Genomic DNA, 19,538 nt, shown 5'->3' on the forward strand with positions numbered 1-19,538 from the left:
GAACACCCACAACAGTGGTCCTATATTTTCACCATCGCTCACTGCCACTCTCACTGCTACTTCCCTGCGTGGATAGCAGTGAGGTCTCCTATTACATTGTATTTAACAATGCTGGATCCCAGTATTGTCATATGGTGTCCTTCAAAGCAAAGAACATATATAACTCATACAGTATTTGTCTGTGACTGTCGTGAGCAGAAAGTCTGTTATGTAACATTGTCTCTATCTGATGTTTGACATGGTGTTAATAAAAAAGTTTAAAAATGGTTTTCAAACAATTTGGATAAATCTGTATAAACACTGTGCTGATTACATGTGCTTACACCCCACATGTTCTGTAAACCATCTGCAGGGCATGTATGGTTGTCCAAACAGCAGCCTTTCATTGAACTTCATGGTGCCATAGAAACAGACCATGAACTTTGTTTGTTATTCTTTCAAATGCAAATATACCAATTTCATTTTCTCCACAGTAGTGTGCAGCAGTAAAAGGATCTTCATAAGATGACCCAGCAGGTAAGACTGCCTACCCTGCACATATTTTCATACTTGTAGTTTGCCTCCTTTCATTGGCAGAGAGTCAGTGAACTTTCCGTGTGCACTCTATACAAAGGTGTAGAGATGAATCAGGCCTGTAAATGTTGCAGTGTGCGATGGCTGGAATGTAGGGGCCAGATTCATCACTGATGTGTGCACGAGAAAAACATCCGTCTGCGTTTTCTCACACACAAACAATGGAGGAAAATGCGGTGAGAATGTGTGTACCTCAGGCAAACTCCAGACCATTCAAACAGCCTATTCATTTTTCTAGAGGTGGCTGCAGGTGAGATAACAAGGTGGACATGAAATATAAGGTGAGTGTCAAAACCTTTTTTGTTTAGGCTGTTTGTCAGTGTCCGTGACTGTTACTTTGTAGTCTACACAGCAATCAGAATCGCAACTTGTTTTAAAGTCCGTGTCCTGGCAATAATTAAATCCCTGAATGTTCATCTCTGTTCCTCACAATTGTATTTTTTTCCATGGAAAAAAACCCAATTGACACATGAAGCCCTGACTGTCTGAATCTGTTAGCCTTGTGTGTGTGTGTGTGTGTGTGTGTGTGTGTGTGTGTGTGTGTGTGTGTGTGTGTGTGTGTGTGTGTGTGCAGATTATAGATCCCATGTTCAAGGGCCTTTATACATCCATGTCTGGATAATTGGTGGAATGGAACTGTAGTTTGTGTACATGCGCCCGCCCCCACAATGTTTAACATTTATCATTCTTTCTGCCCTTGGACCAATAGAATGGACCCTCAGTTATAGAAAGCATTACATAAAATCATGTGACTCATAAGAACCTCCTTGAAGGACAATCAGGGACACTGCATTGTCACCCAGCCTCTTTTCACTTCCGCTTCTTCTTTGCCTTTTTTTCTTACTAACGCTGACCCTGTCTGTTGTCCTTCTGTCTGTTTTTTTGCATTTTTTGTCCAAAAAAAACAGACTGCGTGTGCATGTTTCTGTCTATGTCTGTACACACAGTTTTGTACTAACGTCATCCAAATGTTCCCAACAATGTTTAAACCCAGAAAAAACTTTTTTCAAGGTACAGGTGTGTTTCATTTGGTTGCCTGTCGCTTTAACTAAACTAAAGACAATGCATGTCTGTTAATATTTCTGCCTAAGTTGCATGAGGTATATTTTCATGATCAACAATGGTGATTGTTTGACAATGAGATGACAAAGACTACCATGAACTCCCATGATCCTGCGCTACTTCACATTCACGTCATCAAACTACATTTTTTGTCTTCATTGTTTTGACTGAGAGACCACTAGCAGCAGAAAATATAAATATACAGGCTATTCTCTGTCTAAACTGCAAAATTATCTGGTAGACTTAAGGTACTGTGCAACAACAACAAACATGTAAGTCTATTAAATCTCACATTGTGTGAGATGCATAGGTGTAGTGCTGCCGGAGAAAAAAAGTTGTAAAAAGTTTACAGTTTGCATAATTCTGTTGAATGTTAAATACTGAAGTTATAAAATGCTAAAACAATTTTGTTGTGTGCCACGTTTTGAACAAAGGTTGGCATCTTCTCATGAGCAAAGCTGAACAGCTCTGCATGCGCAACTAGTTACATCATGTGACAAGTATAGCATGTAACGAGCCGGATACGTACAATATCGTCCTGTCATTCACTCTGTGTGCGTGGGCTGAGGGTCTGCATTTCACTGACCTATACGCTCAAAACAAGTCACACAAGTTACAGCTCAGGAACAAAAGTAGTAGCTGCATTTAGGATCCGCAGGCAGGCCAACGCCTATCACATGCACGCATGCATTTGTACGTCTCAGGTGTGCTCCGGTACTTCACCAAATCGCACTACACCCCTGAACAAATGGGTTTAATAAAATAGTCAGAATCTACGTCAGACAGAAAATCAATGCAAGATTGAGATTGTTGACATTTTTCTTAGGCATCCCAAAATCACACAATGTAAAGTAGCATTTAAAGCAACATTATGTAGAAATGGGCTTTTTGTGTGATTTGGTTTCTGAGTGCAGCAACGCTGACTTAAAAACAAATATCACGTCTGTAACAATTTGTCAGACTTAATGTTGGTGCTGACTACAAACACAACTCTTATGTCATAAAAATGTATATGTTGACTACTTGACACCATCATCTTATTACAAGACACTTTACCATCAATGACTTTAAAGCTTAAGGTTAAGATAAAGTTACATAATGCTGCTTTAAGCAACTAAAAGACTATACAATCATACACTGTACATTCCCAGGAAAATAACTGAGTATTCCCCCTCAATAGCCTCAAATCAATGTAGACATATATGATATTAAATTCTAAATAAACAATTTTCCCACAATAGAAATCCCACAATCCCAGTCTCTGGGAGTGCGTTGGTGGTGGCTGACCACAGTCAGTGACCACATCACTAAAGTTAACTTAAAACAATCTGTACGACATTTTTATTGACTTCTACATTCTGCCGCATAAAATGCACTTACAGTTACATTCAGACTGTATTTTGTCAGGTCCGTTACTTCACGGTTGAATTTTGTGCATCAGCGCGGCCACAAATTGTCGTAGTATTATAATAATAACTGTAGTCAACAGTTTTTCAGGAATCGCTCTTGAGAAACGTTTCTGTTAATTGTCCCTCCAACAGTGAACTGAAATATCTGCTCTTGTATACAGTCTACGGCACCGAGTAATATTGTGAAATGTATTATATAAATCCTGTGGCTGTGTGTGAACTGAGAATAAGAGGACCAAAGTGTGTGCCGCAGGATGAGTTTAAAGCAACCTGTAAATTGATTTGAACATGATTTAATTCCCAACATGTTCATTTACCCACTGAGACTCTGTGCTCGTGGGCAGAATTGTAAACCAAAGTCAAGCCTCACCATTCATGAAGGTGTCTGAAGGCTACTGAAAGAAAAAACGCAGATGGACAACACAGTTACTCAGGAGATTTACATCATGTGAACTGTTTTTTTGTTTTTTTTTAAATATTGATCAAGTTTATCTTATGTAACACAATGAATGAGCGAAGTTTGCATTAATTTTGCAATCCATCCATTACATACCATCCATTACATAAGCACACTGTTTTTTTATGTGTCACATTTTTAAAGCCAGATCATTCACTAAATTGACTTTGTGTTGAGATTATTTAATCAACTGTTGTTTCCAAGATCAGGAATTCACTTTTTCACTGTCAGGCCAACATGGAGGCAAAAGAGGGTTAAGTTCACAGACAAGAAATGAATATTCAACATGAACAACTGGACAAACTGCATCTGCTGAGGAAGATCGTGCAATACGATCGAAAGCTCCAGAACAGCTGCTTAACAGACCATGGGATGAGATTGTTTTGTCATTTTTTAAAGGGCTTAAACCTCAATTCTTGACAAAAAAACAATGCGCCCAAAAAATGAGCGTGACAACAAGTGTCCAGGGAAATAACTTCATGACCATTTCTTCAGTTTAAAGTCATCATAAAACCCATCTCTCGCTCTGCTGCTGTTAAATCCCTGCGTAGAGCCCAGTCATATGTCTGAGATTTTCAGATCTCTGGTTATCTTCAGAACATGAAGAAAATCCTGATCAAGGATTAAGAAGCTCAAGTACAAAATAATCCCATCACCTTGCGGCATCTGAGTCAGCTCACAGCAACAATGGGCTCCACTGAGAGGATGTCAGTTCTTCCTGTGAGCACCTGCCTGGCTGTGAAGAGCACATGTGTGTCTTTTAGGCTGCAGGACTGACCGGAAGAGGAATGACTCTGCTGCGATGACCCACGGCCCGGGTCAGACAAAGGGAGCCTCGGCCTCGAGGACTCGCGGTCGTCCGGCCAGGCGACTCTGTGACAAGGAGCGCAGGCAGCCACGGGACGGAGCTCCGGCTCCAACCCCACCGCTGCCCTCCGTTTCCTCTGGCACATATCAATGAGGAGCCTCAGCTCCTGGCGGAAGGTGGGGTTTAGACAGCAGTAGATAAAAGGGTTGTAGCAGGTGGAGCTCATAGCCAGCCAGTGAAAGCAAAAGTAAAGGGCGTTGGAGGAGTGGATGGCCTGGCTGGACAGCAGCACCACGTAGCAGTTGAGCGGGAACCAGCAGACAGCGAAAACCCCGACCACCAGGAGCAACATGGCCAATGTACGCCGCCGCTTTCTTCTCTGGGCGGCATGCTGAGCTGTTGTGGTGTCACCGATGGCGTTGTGACGCCACAGCCGGCAGGCCACTGTGGTGTAGGAGGCAGTGATGATGAGGAGTGGCAGCATGTAAAGCAATATGAAAGTCAGGAGGTCAATATACTGCCAGTATACTTCTGAGGGCTCTGGGAAGTCTGGGACACACAGGCTGCGCTCCTTGTCCTTACTGGTGAGGACAGTTAGATACAGAGGAGTGAAAGAAAGTGAACAAAACACAGAAGAAATGGATTGATTGATGAGTTCCTTGGCCTATAAAATAGCAGAAAATAGATAAATTGATGGTTATAGCTCCCAGGGTGACATTTCCAAATAGCTTGCTTTGTCCAAACCCTCGTAAATAGTCACTATAGTCACTGTTAAATATGATTCAAGAAACAGCAAATCCTGAGATTTAAGCAATTAGACAAAACTGTAACCAACTGAATACTCCTCGCCTCCTCTAAAGGAAGGCTGTAATTATGACTCTCTTTTGTTCAGAATAAGGAATTTAGGAGTGCTTAAGAATTCACTTTTCTGTTTCCTGTGCTTGTTTTTGAGAGGAGACACAATTTTGACCCAGCTAGGAATTCCAACAAAATAAGGGAACATAAATGCAGCACAAGTCACATCAGAAATAGAACACATTTCAGCTTGATGAGGGTGATCGCATTACTACACAGTTGACACAAGGAGCTATTATGGATTGTTTTACTGTTACTGTTAATTTTGTGGGTCATGAACTAGCTTTGTGTGGGTCTGACTAATCTCAGACGGTACACCAGTGAGGGGTGTTTCTGGATCTTGTTGACCTGTCTCCTTTTTTTTTAGATACACATCTCTCTGAGTATTCGTTGCCAAAATTTTAACTGCAAAGTTGCAAAGTTTTTCTCCAAGCCCCCCTAGAGAGCGGCAGCCCTTGATGAAGGAGGGTGAATTCCTGCCTCAGGACAAACCAGGTGGAGACAAACTTCACACTGTGTCTGAACATCAAGACACTTGAATGAACAGTCCTCACACAGTGTGTCACACATTGCTGGGGGATGTGAACTTCTCTTTTTTCCACTCTTACCTCGTGCATGACTGTCCAAACTAGACAGACCATGAAGAATGGTTCCTGCTGCATACTGTAGCTGAAGTGCAGGACGAGCTGACCTCAGATGACACTCATTACGCTTTTCCACCAAAATTAACAGGTCTGCACAGGTTTTTTTAAATGTTTCAACATGCTAAGGATTGCTTTTGACCCTATTCCCACTTCCAGCAGGCAAGGCAGCTCGTTTGTGATTTTTATCTGAAGCGTTGCATTCTGCGTTACTGACGTCATGTTTCACGTCATGAATTTGAGCTTTTTTGGCTTCAAAACACCACTGAGCAGCTTTCATAGGAATGAACAGGGCTCCACCTCCAACCCTTTGTCCAGGAAAGGAAACATCCTTAATAGACTGGATATCAAATTCCTGTCTGATTTATGCGCAACTACCTGTTGTTGACAACACATCATAACTTTGCATGGAGTAATTTAGCACGTTCACCCGGGTCTTACGTTTAGATCAATGCCAAGCCGAGGTGATATAAACCCATGTCTGCTGCAGAGTCAGTTTATACATTCTCTTTACATTCAAAAGCCAAATTTAAGCAGGCATAAGTGGGGTTTTTGACCAGTGGAAAAGGGGTATCAGACACATATAATGATAGAGCGGTGCCAATGCTGCTATTAGAAATGCCAAATCATCAATTCATGTCTCTGTGCTATATGAAAGTAAAGAGAAACCAGCAAAGTTCTGGAGAGAAGGTAAAATTGTTAACACAGTGAAAGTGCTCAAGTTTCTACTATTATCTCAACAAGAAAGGTTTCATGTAACTAATTTCTTCACGTCATATTTTTGAAAAATGCCCTCCACTGGCTCCATTATTCTATTCATCTTTCTGAGAAAACAAACTTGGCCTGAAGACCTTTTTCACTGAAGCATTTTCAAAATCAAAATGAAATGAAAGTAAAACTTATTTTTAGTCACACTGCAGTCAGAAAGGAGGTCAGTCCATTGATCTGGATAAGAATAATAAAGTAAGTAAGTATCAAGTATTAGAGAAGTGTCATGGGTTGGATTGTGTTTCATTTATTTCTTCAAATGGATGTGGTACATATTCTACCAGTTAGCTCACATTCTCACTAGAGTTTCTCTTGTTTGTTGTGTTTCTTGCCAGTCGACTAACTTTGCCTCTCTTCCACCTCAGCCGGTGAACAAACCTCCTCAGGATCCAGCTCCGTGCTACACGGCGACCCAGCCTCCAGCTCTACCTCCTCAAACATCAGAGATTCCATGTTTCACTCACTCAAGCCCTCTGCCTGCACTACTCTGAACCATCAACCTGAGCCTCAGCCCTCCTCCACCACTAACCTTCAGCAGTATTTTCAATTGAAATTTCCCTTATACCTTCCCTCTGCCTTGGTGTCTGATTTTGGGTCCTACAAATATCTACTACGAAGCTTAACAATTAGTTGGACACAAATTGAAGGAGAAGCCTCTTATAAATAACTGTGTATTAACGAACTCACTAAATCCTTAAAGACTAAACTGCCAGTTTAGAAAAAGAGATACAAATAAGTAATGTATTATTTGAAACAGTAACACTTTATAATAACCATTGGTGATAAATAGTAAATTTGTATTTTATTAAGCTTGAATTGCCTAATAGAGAAGCTACTATTCACAAACAATGAAATGCTTTATTAACCATTAATTCAGCAACTGTGTTGTGTAAAGTTGCAATTGATGCTTATACACCTCTGCAAGTGCTTTATGGTTTATAAAGCATCACTTTGTTAACAGTAAAGTAACTCTGAACTAAAGTTTATACATATCGCCAAGCTCTTCTTGTTAGCCTGTTGAAAAAGCTAACACTCTACCTTTAGAATTACCTGACCATGTATTACTGGGTATACGATAAGAGTGAAGTAAGAATAATAATAATGAAAATAATCTTTTTTTATGTTGCATATCATACAATGTTCAACATGATGGTACAGGTACTCTACTGGTGCTAACCGCTGCGCCACCGGGCTTGCCTGCTGTTGTCATGGATACAGGCAGTGACATGTACATTCTTAACATAAATACAGGTATCGGTAACTGAGTTTACAGCTGTAGTTAGGGTTACTTAAGAGAAGATGCAGAGTCTGAGATAGGACACAGCCAGAAGTTTAGGAATTGCTTCTGTACATTTAATTCTTTGAACCTTTATCTTCATCAACCCCAGGTCTGTCTCTTTTACAAACCTAAGTAAATATTATCAGACACTTCCAAGTGATCTGTCCTTGAAATGCCTGTTTACCTGTATGTCAATGTCAGGAGCTTCTGGTAGATTGCATGTGGGAGGGAGAAGCAGCTTGCCATTATCCAGATAGCAGCGACCCAAACACCACCTTGTGCCGGCGACATGCGAGGTCTCAAAGGATGTAAAATCACCTGAAAACACACACACGCACACACAGAGAGAGAGAGAGAGAGAGAGAGAAAAAGAGAGAATCAATATATATACACAGTATGTCCACATCTGTGGATGTAACCTAAAGGTTACTTTTTTTTATACCATTGTTAATACGGAAATGACTCATATCCAATTATAAATCCACCAATGCCAAATGAATAACATGCCTCGAGCTGTGATGCAGAGCACCAACATCAGGTCATGTTATTTAACGATTGCTACGACCAACAGTTAACAAAAAAATTTTTTTTTTAACTGCAGTTCTTTAACCTTTTGCTCGTTATGTCTGCACACCTGTATCAGGAGGGTCTACGTGTATTTTTTCCTGTGAGTGCCGCTTAGTGACGACCACATGTGTCAAATGGGAACCTTGTCACTGTTGCACCTACTGCATGACTCACTCACATCAGACACCTACCGAGTGAAAGGAAAGAGGAAACTGATGGCTGTTCCAGTGAATGAGATAAGAAAATCCAACCTATTCAATGAAGGGCTTCGTGACTGCAGGTGTCTGATCAACCAATCAAGAGCAAACCCGAGGGGACTAATTAACCTCCTGAAGACTGAATTTAAAAGAGTTGAGCCTAGTCCTGCACCTGCTTGATTTAAATGAAAACCTGCAGCCACCTGTCCCTCAGTGGGACAGCTACGACATTCCTGCAGCTGAGCTTTGAGTCTCGGTCATGGTCCTGTCATTTCTGTGTTCCTATTTGCTTTTATGCTTTTTCTAGATTTCCTTGGTATCTGTCACCCTGTTCCCAGTCTTCCCCCGGCTCAGAAATCAGAAAAAATCGTGTTTCTTTAGGTGGCTGGTATATTTTTTGCAGATCAACCACTTCAAGCTGTCCTTCATTCCACCGTCTAAAACACCACTGAACAAAACCTTTCGTTAAATCTTAACATAGCACACATGCTAGGAAGCACTCTTGTACTTAGTTTCATGGATTATTTATTATGATTTTAAGACTTTACAGATATATACGGTTTTATGATAACCACCTCTGTTTTTATATATGATTTAACCTCTCAGAGCATGTACAATATTTTATATTTCTGATTTAAGCCTATGTAACTTATTTTTCTGTGTTAGGTATCATTGTCTTGGTAATCACTGTATTATCTCTGTACTGTCTTGTCAGATAAATAAACAGTATTTACGGTGATTGTAGCTGTATGCAGCACTACTGCTGAAGCAAGATTTCTTATCTTCTTATTTGTTATCTTAGATCTGGTGATCTCAAATTATTTTTTAGCATTTTGGAGTGGTACAGGGCTAGATAGTTTGATATTGGCTTAAGCTTGATTAGGGGACTGTTGGGGCTTGGCAGAGGTATGCAGTCTACAAGCGCCTTTCTTGTTATCCATGCATGAACATGTGCAACAAGCAGACGTCACAGTGGCCATCGCAATTACCATTTACAATCTGACCAAAGGTTGCTTTTACACAGAGTTTGAAGAACAGCTCCTGCTTCAGCTCAAATTTTAATGATGCATCATGAACTACAAAGCACTATAGCACTGACTGCAGTGCACTGACTATTAAAAGACATCCAAAGGCAAAGTGCCCATTAGGGCAGTATTTGATGTACATGCATCTTTCCTCACATCTGTTCATTTTACGGATAGAAACCAGTCAAATGTCTCCATTATTAGGAGCATGTGCATTTGTTGCTTCCCAAAATAGAAGCTTTTTGGGCTTTAGTGCATTAGCAGCACAAACGTTAACCCACAGAAAACCTTTTTTTTGTATGAACTTTGCCACTATTGTGCTGTTTCATTTATTTGAATGCTGACCGACTGTGTATGTTATGAGGAGAGGCACTATACTTGGGGAGCCAATTCAGCTCTCAGTAAGAGATTTCTTATAGTTCAAACTTCTTCTGTACAGCACAGACAGCAGGGGAGACATCTCTGGGGCACATAGACTCAGTGGACCTGGCTGACACAATGAAAGCCTCAGAGGGAAACATCACATCACCCGCACGGCTGTGTTATCCTTTCAAAGCCATCAAGCTGTATCCGTGTCAACTCATTGCTGATGGAATATTCCCTGTTAGAGTGGAGCCTTTTGTGTTCAAGTCACAGCTGTCAGTAAACGTCCAGATTGCGTGTCCCAGGGTTTGATTTATAATCTGAGTTTTGATGGAAAGTCTCTAAACAATTAACATTTGGAGTGGAGATGAATAACTAAATGTCATGCTTTTCAGTGAGAGAAAGAGTCAGAGACTTCACGTTGTCGTTGAGTGTGTGGTGGTCCAATACAAACATGTTACTCTCATTCTTCATGTTGTTTTGACCCTCTGATAAACTTTTTCCACAGCTGCCATATTGACATGAAATAGAAGGTAAACACAGGTTTAATTAATGACAGTTAATAAAAGTTCTGTTCCACTGACGGTGTAGCGGAGACTTTCCAGTGAGCCAACATGCACAATAGCAGCACCTCGACTCTGTTTGACCTGAATGGGACAGAATCTTAATCGGTACCATTGCTAACGCCTGTGTTTACTCTACTGCTTTGTGTCAAAATGGCTGCTGTGAAAAAGGTCCATAAATCCCGCTTTTATCCGTGCGTCTGGTCCGCATGCTCTCTGCTCAGCCAACTGCCCATTCACTCGCCTGCCTCCGTTCTCCCTGACCGTCATCTTAGCCGATTCCCATCAATGTGAACTGTCGCAAACCTTTGTCTGAATCACACTTTTGAGCATTAAATTAACTGCACGTAATGGTTCCACCATGTATTGGTGAGTGTCAAGGACTCCCATGCAGGAAAAAAATACACTTGAATAATACAAACTGAACATAAAGTGCTCAGTTCGGTTCAGTTTAGTCATTATAATCCTAGGTTGACATTAAACTTGGTTTGGTTTGCAGTCAGGGGGCACAAGATAAAAAACATGCAAATACAAAAACAAGCAGTACAAAGATGTTGTTGAAGGTTCTCAGTGTCCTTAACGCCTCTGTAAGGACACTCCCACGCAGAGTTTAAAAGCCTGCAAACTCCCCTCAAGTTAGTTAGAACTGAAGAATGAGTGGTGAAATGTCTTCAAAATCTTCAAAACTTAAACAAGTCCAGTTGCATACAAGGTAGCACATAGAAGTACAAAAATGTTCCCCGTACATTGAATATACACATAATAAGACGACAAAACAATTTCTAAAACTCTACATTACATGTGCAGATAAAGCATGGTTACTGGGCAGGGAGCAAAGCAGTTTTTACTCCTACTGTACTTGTTGAAATACATCAGTATTGATTTAATGTTTGAGTAATCCGCTGAGGAGTTGAGTGTTGCACACAACCCTGAAAGAAGACAATTCTGGTTGAAGGAGGAAAGAAGCAAGTGGCCATGGACCGACCTTTACATCTCTTTCTTTGCATCTTAGGCCCTCCTATAGAGGAGGCAAGCAGTGGCATAAAGAATCCGGTAAGAAGAGACGACTTTTTGAAAGAAATTAGATGTCAGTTTGGTCTTCAGAAGACGCAAGTGAACAACTTTTTTGTTGTTTTCTTTCATATTTCTGCGGGGTAGCTTACATTTTTGGATAGACATGTATGCACATTTTGTTTCCTGTTGAATCCTGATCAGTCACAACCCAATTCATAGACAGCTGACCGTGTTCATACCGTTTACACTGTTTGTATGTATTGTATGATGTGCGATGGCTGAATAAAAAACACTGCTGCTTTACTTTCCTCTAAAGCACGACGTGAAGCAACATCCGTTTCTGATGGCAGCTGGATCAGCAATAGAGATGTTTTATGAATTCATGTGTGCACACACTCATTTCTGGTAATTTTTTTTCACTACCCATATTTATTATTTTTATTTGTAAATAAAAATTCACTGCCCCACTGTTACTTTGTACAATATCATGTCTATATGTATACACAAGTTTATTCAATGTCTTACTTTTTTAATTATATTGTTTATTTCTTATTATCGTCATTGGGTTTTTTTGTAATATACTGTCCTTGTGGCTGCTGTGGCACACAAACTTCCCCGTTTGTGGAACAATAAAGGAATACTGATTCTGATTCTGACATAGTGATGATTCTCATACATGCACACAATAATCAGTGTTTTCTTTCTGTAGCCTGTTCACCAAAACACCTGCACACGAATAGCAAGCTCTCGTTGTATCCTGTTCAGAGCCGCAGGAACCGTTTCCACTCACAGAATGCACTTCTTCTTAATCATTTGTATGTGTATGATCACACTCATCTGGTTGTGAAATTGCCATATAATAACCAAGAATAATGATGTGGAGTCTTTTGATTTGGAAAAATGCCTGAAGGAAGATTACAAATTACCCAACATTGAAACTGGCACTCAGCAAATATCAGAAAGAAATGATAAGTGGAGCATTTCTCGCTGGCAGACTCTTAAATTGTATCCACAGCCTGATCAAAGGTGATAAATATATAAATATTATAACAGAGAAAGATGTTTCGGATAATTCAAAAAAGTTGCTTATTGTACTTTTGTTGTTTAGACTTAAAGTCAACACATATTTCTTTTAAAGGATGGTGATTCAGAGAACCAAATATGAAATTCCAGTGATGTTGTGATGTATTAGACCAGCCCGACACAATGAGTCATGAGGGTCTGAAATCCAGGTTTAAAGCCGACTGCAGAGTACACTCTGAGGGCTTATAATGGATAGAATGCTAGCTGGTAATAATAAATGTCTTTCAATGTGCGAACTCCACACTGTTGTAATTCATGTAGAGAAAAGAATCCATCAGCGAGTGAGCAATTTCAGACGCTGCTGTATGACAAGATTGAAGCTCAGACGAAGCACAGTGTTCTTAATTATGTCCACTTCATGCTATATAGTCTTTCTGTAACCACAGGTGAGAGGAGCGTAGGAGGGGAGGCCGCTCAGCTCAAGATTTCATTGTAACCTTCAGAAGTCAAGTTGAAGTTGAAAAAACAGTCCGTTTTACTTGCAGAAGAGATGCACAGGGTGTGAGCGAAAGTAGCGTGCAAGCGCACAATTTGACAAACAGCTAACAAAGACTGAGAAATTTTTTATAATTATTATTTCAATCTGGTTTTTTTTAATACAGTACAAGTACAAACACAGGTTTGCACAGTAACAGTATGTTTACAGCATTAACAACAAAAGTAAGCCAAGTACACAATTTTTAAATAACAGGGCTACAATTGCGAGTTACTTGGTGGGTGGAAGCGTCAAATAATGCCGTCTGTTTTTAATGTTTGGCAAATCAGCAGCTGCTTCATCATTTTCACTCTCTTGGTCTGTTTGCTCTCCTTCTCTCTCCGTGATAACTTGATCTTCCTCTGCCTCTTGATCCATCTCTGGATCCCCTTGCTCTCTCTGACTTGACCTTGCCTGTTGATCTTTTCCTCCCTCAGCATCTCCTTCTGCCTGACCCTTCAAGATACATTGAAACACAAATAAATATATAATATAATATAAAGTCTTATATGGTGCGCCTTGACTGCTTCATATTTCATATTCGTATTGAGTTCCATAAAATGCCAAGACTGTCTGCATCACAAATGACTCTATCCTGTGAAATCCTTTAGACTCACCTTTCCAGTAGAGGTCTCTCCCCGTGCTCCTCTGCCCTGACTCCTACAGGTCAATAGGGGTGGTGGAGTGATTATTATTAGTGTAGTAGTATTACTATTATCCACTGAAGATATTCATACCATCATTCAGACTGAATCGAGCGACGTTTAACATGTCTTTATCGTTAAAAGTGCTAAAAAAAACACACATCCTTAAAGTTTGCCATGCTTAAATTGAATGTGCAATTTCCGAGTATCGATAGAATTGATTCCTTATCAATTCAAACGATTTTTAATCGATATGTGGCCTGGATAGCCAACTTGCCGAGCAAAGATCGAAGTAGTTAGTTGGAATATAAATCGATTCATCAATGTAGTAAATTAATCGTTACACCCCTACTCTGCACCTTACACTATGAAGTAAAGGGAAACTGACAGACGTATGATCATATTCAAGTGAATAATGACTGGTGGTGGTTATATGATTATTTATTTAAACTCATATTTTGGCCACTTTGTATTGAATTTGTCAAAAAAAAAAAAAAAAAAAACATAATTTTTTTTATTTGTTTTTTTAAATAAAACACCAAATTAATAAGGGGGGCTTAATATTTTATCAACCATTGAAAAACTTCCAAAAATGTAAATGTCTTCAGTATGTCTGCATCAGTCATCAAACTGGACATTATCAGGAAGTTTTCAAACTGTAAGGAGAGTTAACAATTTGGATTTATAAATGTTTAATAAAATCAGTTATTAATGCTTGTCAGACATTTTTAGCAGAAAAAGAAGTTGAGACCATCTTGGTAAAACCAGATCGTGCTGATTAAAAGATCTCAGAATACAGATTTACTTTAATCAGGTGCAGCAGGCTCCAGTTTTTATGTAATTTCACAAGCAAATAATTTGACAAATAATTTTAAGCTGCCTCTGAACTCCTCAAACACCAAACACCTTGTTTGCAGGTTGAATTTCCCCCAAGTGGATTAATTAATTAGTTCTTCTTGTTCTTCTTCTCGCCCTTCTCCTTGTTGCTCTCCTTTTTCTTGTTATTCTTCTTTGTCTCATACTTCTCCTCATCCTCATCTTCTCCTTGTTGTTGGTATTGGTATTTGGTCCTTCTTCCTGACGAGTGCTTCTTCTTGTCCTTTCTTGATTGTCCTTTGTCTCCTCCTCCTCCTTGTCCTCCTTCTTCTTCTTTTTCAGAGTTTGCACTTTAAATTGTCCACTACACAGTAGTATAACAGTACCCAGAAAAAACACTCGACTGCATCATGTGTTGCTGTTTTCCACGTCCTTCTTGGTGATAACACCACTAAGACCGCAGCATTCTCTTGTTCGGTGATTTTTCAAGCATACCTGATGATTTCCTGCGTCTCACACAGTTCAGCTAACACCACTTATTTTCTTTCCCTTCCCATGCACACCGCAAGATGAGGACAGGGCGACTGAGTCTCAAATCACAAAAGGCATCATTGAAAGTCTGAGTGCCTTCGGAAGACGAGACATGCTCTCCCCCTGCAGCCTGATTTTTTGAAGATACCTGTTATTCGATGTCTGTCCACTGGAGTCTAGAAGATCCGCCATGGATGGACTTTTTTTTTTATCTTAAAATTGTAATAATGGTCTCAGTGAAGAGGTGTTCCTTTAGTCTACTTAAAAAAAGATAATATTATTGCCACACAAAACTTGTCGTACTTCCCTAAGAACACAGCTCCAACAGTATCCGGAGAAGAAGCAATAATTAAGCATGACATTTGTGAGAGATGGTTTTGTGTCGCGAAGGCAGAAGCAAATATTTTCTGCAATTTTTTTTCTCAGCAGGGCAGCGTTAACAAACATCATTTTAATAACTGGAAGCCTTGAAGATCGGTGCATTGCAATATGTTTTTAGAGGAGTCTCACAAACAAACCAAACAGACTTACTTCATATCCAAAAACTCTACATGCTTGTTTATTTGTCTGTTCATGCGTTAAAATGAGAAATACTGTCATACTTGCAAATTATAGTTTAATTCTTTAATCTACTTTCAAAAACGTGTTAACTTGGGATGTTTCTTTGTCATTTGGCGCTCAATTGACGTCGTCCGACTCATTCATTTTTATTAGTTCCACCTTTAAGAATAGCACATGTGACAACAATGCACTGTTTCCAGTGGCTCGCTCCTCTGCGCCGGAGAATCACAAGAAAAAATCTGAGGGACTGTGGGACGATTGATGCCAGAGGGACGTACCCAAAAACAGACCTCTGCTTACTACGCTTGTCTGTTTTCACCTTCTTAAACTTTCATCTCATCTTTCCTCTGGTGAAATATTGGACAGGGGTGGGTCTAAATAAATGTTCACGGGGTGGCTCAAGAATTTATACGCTGACTTAATCGCAATTAACCACAAATATCAACATAAGCATGGAAAAGGCCCCCGAATTAAGTGATTTTAAGTCAAGGTATCATCACAAATGAAGAACACCTTGTGGCTGAAACGTTCATCTCCATGTCCAGAAGCGTTTTTATATTATTTGGGAGAGCTCTTTGTTTCTGTTCATGTGATGTTGATGCATTGTGGTGCTACATGATGGTTGGTTAACATTCAAGGTCTCACTGAAAAAGAAAATCATTTTCATTTGCAATAAAAATGAAACTCTTTGTGTCACAATTTAGAAGAATGAGTGATGGAAAAAACCTGAGTACACTTTTCGGGTACTTTACTTGAGTACTTCGATTTTCTACAACTTTGTACTTCCTCTTCAATTGAAAAGACATGATCATTTTAGTTACTAGTTACTACTGTAGAATCAGATTATTCAGTGGTTTCTTAGGCTATTGATTGTGACGTGTTCCCAACCAGATATTGCTGTGGCTGGGACATTGTGTGAGAGAATGAGACGTTTTATCGGCAATCTCCGATACCAGTCATGTGACAAATGCTGAATGTCTACTGAATACATGCTGGAATGTTTAGGTTGTTGTACATTCGAGGGAGTCTTTTCATTGGTATACGGAATAGAATAGCTGATGATGAGCGACAGGAAATGGGATAATAGAGATTTGGGTCAGATTTGTACACAGTGGGGCAATCTCTACCAACTGAGCTGCTGGGGCACCTCTGATATTTTCTTTGTTAATGTGTCTGAATGATTCCATGAGGGACAGGGCATATTCATTCAAACATTCATTCATTCATGTCACGACCTCACAGCGTTTTGTTAAGCACATCACACAGTCAAGTGGTGTCAAACCATGAAGAGGGAACAGAGGAAGTGCTCGATCTCAGACAAACCTGTCGGCGGTCCAGCGCGATGGCGGTGAGGGTGAGAGTGGAGACGTGCAGGGAGCAGTACTGAACGAAGCGACTGATGTGACACATCGTCCTCCCGAACACCCAGGTGCTGTTCACAAAGCGGACCTGAGGGAGCACACACACGCAGTAGGCCTGTTCATCCATCAATCAATGACGTGACACTGAATGACACTGTCAAGTTCAGGCGTGTGGTCAATCGCTCTGAGACCGAATTAATCAATAATTGGAAGTATTGTGAAATGTGCTTTCAAAAGCCGTGGTTTCAAAGAAAGTCTGCCAGGGAACGAATGGATAGATACAGATAGAAAATGAAGATTAGGCTGTTAATTCATTGTTCTCTCCCTCTCTCTCCAGGAGAGAGGGGGAGAGATTCCCTCTTTATGAAGACAAAAATGGCGCCATCTTCTGGTGCCAACAGTCTTCATACAACATTATATCATACTGTAACCTACAAAACACTTAATTCTTCAAGCAAGTGGTGGTCTGGACAGCATCTCTAAATGCACTGAACAAAGTTGGAAAACTGGAACAAAACACACTTTTAATAACATTATTTTCTATTATCATTATTTCACGATGGTGGTGATTTTAAAGGTGCATAATGTAGTTTCTTCATAGACAGGTTGTTTTTTTATGCCCCAACAAACTAAATAAACAAACTCTGTGCTGTCCTTTAAGGTCGGTTTGTTTGTGGAAATGAACAGTTTCATACTCTACAGCTTGTTTATTCAATTATGGGGAATAGAAACCATGACTGAAAGAACCATAATATGACATATGTCTGAGTTTGTATTGTTACCTCATTAATATCGTAAATCTTAAAATTAAGAGTTGGAATTTCTTCTCCAGAACTACAAAGTGCCTCTTTAAGGGAAACATTTCACTCAATGTTACCAGCCTCCCAAAATCCACAAAAAGTGAGAACAGTTTGTCTACTTTGTTTTCTAAATAATTGACCTAAGAGTGCACACACACACACACACACACACACACTTGTACACCTGTGAAGTGGAGGTGAAAGGGGGTCTTACCAGGGTGAAGGGCGTGTTGAGCACAGTGATGAAGATGTCAGCCACAGCCAGGTTCATGATGAACAGGCTGGTGGCGGACTGGGTGCGCTTGTTCTTCACCACCACATGGCACACCAGAGTGTTTCCGAACAGAGACACCACGATGATCAGGGAGTACGCGGCCACCAGCAGCGCCTTCACGCTCGCGTCCTCCGACTCCCCGCCGCGGCGCTTCCTATTGGCCAGAGAGCGCCAGTCCTCCAGCATCCCCTCGTCAAAGTCCAGGAGGAAGAACCTGGAGGTCCGGTTATCCAGCTGCCCCGACAAGTTCAGTAAATGCTCCGTGTAGGAAAACGTCCCGTCTCCCAGAAGTGAGGAGTCGTTGAGTGTGTGTCCCGCTGCCGCCGGGCTGCTCATCCACAGCAGCGCCACAGGTAGCCACGCACATACGGCTCCCATCTCACCGCGGCCGCTTCACCTCCCTCCTCCGGGGAGACGATCTGTGACGCTGTCGGCTCAACTGGTGTGATGTGGAGATGCTGAAGCATGTGAGCAACAGGTTGTGTGTGTGTGTGTGTGTGTGTGTGTAATGCCACCAGACCGCTGTTTATACAACTGGAGCGTGCGTGTGCGCGCGAGTTAGAGGTAAAGAGAGGGAAGGAGGGGGAGAGAGAGAGAGGGTTGGCAATATGTACGATGTAACCTCATGCCAATAAAGCCAATTGAATTGAATTGAAATTGAGAGGCAGAGAGAGAGAGAGAAAGAGAGGGAGAGAGGGAGAGAGAGACTGACAGAGGGAAAGTGGGAGAGGGGAAGGGAGAGAGAGGGAGAGAGGGAGCGGGGAGAGAGGACAGAGAGGGGGGGCTGACAAGGGGGTCAGAGAGAGAGGGGGAGAGAAAGGGAGAGAAATGGAGGGACAGAGGGAGACTGACAGAGAGAGAGGGAAAGAGAGAGAGAGAGAGAGACAGCACTATACAGGACACTGGGGATGCACAGCGTGTGTGTGTGTGTGTGTGTGTGTGTGTGTGTGTGTGTGTGTGTGCGTGCGTGTGTGTGTGTGTGTGTGTTTGGATGTATTTGTGAGCTCAGTTGGACTGGATACTGTCCTTGGTGTTTGTCTCTCTGTAATTTGATAGCCCAAGGCAAGAACAGCCAATTCCTTCACCCTGAGGCAGAGGGGCTCTACATTCAGGTTAAATAAGATTGTGTGAATCCAGCCGTTACTGGATATGAATGGAAATTTCCTCAGGCCATGCATAGAAAGTAAGAGGAAAAGCCTAATTGATTAATTGATTAACAGCGTTGCATAATTAAACACCAAGGTAATGTTGATTCACTCGTGAGATTTGACATTTCTCCAAATCAAAGATTCTTTTTAAAAATCTGTTTTTTTATTTGGCTCAGTTCTCTTTACTAATCAACTGTTGCCAAACCCTGACAACATTCATCTCCCCACAGATACACACTAACAGGTAACATTACAAGATCACTA

The 19,538-nt window shown here is 40.9% G+C and overlaps 1 protein-coding gene and 1 long non-coding RNA gene across 3 annotated transcripts; one reads left to right on the plus strand and one right to left on the minus strand.

Moving 5' to 3' along the window:
- Nucleotides 1–468: 468 nt before the first annotated feature.
- Nucleotides 469–7,142, plus strand: LOC115571767 (uncharacterized). 2 transcript variants are annotated; one of them, XR_003981983.1, is made up of 3 exons: nucleotides 469–516; nucleotides 614–854; nucleotides 6,939–7,142. It is a non-coding gene; the product is annotated as an uncharacterized LOC115571767 (long non-coding RNA). The 2 variants fall into 2 exon arrangements; XR_003981984.1 differs by having other exon boundaries at nucleotides 489–516; nucleotides 648–854.
- Nucleotides 1,150–18,748, minus strand: gpr83 (G protein-coupled receptor 83). Its single transcript, XM_030401267.1, has 4 exons — nucleotides 18,067–18,748; nucleotides 17,015–17,140; nucleotides 8,037–8,170; nucleotides 1,150–4,890 (listed from the first exon to the last, which is right to left on the minus strand). Exons 1-4 carry the CDS (start codon nucleotides 18,502–18,504, stop codon nucleotides 4,173–4,175), a joined length of 1,416 nt encoding a protein of 471 aa, XP_030257127.1. The 5' UTR covers nucleotides 18,505–18,748; the 3' UTR covers nucleotides 1,150–4,172.
- Between the last annotated feature and the right edge of the window lie 790 nt (nucleotides 18,749–19,538).

The sequence above is a fragment of the Sparus aurata genome, chromosome 1 (genome assembly GCF_900880675.1).
Source record: "Sparus aurata chromosome 1, fSpaAur1.1, whole genome shotgun sequence".
Taxonomy (NCBI): Eukaryota; Metazoa; Chordata; class Actinopteri; order Spariformes; family Sparidae; genus Sparus; species Sparus aurata.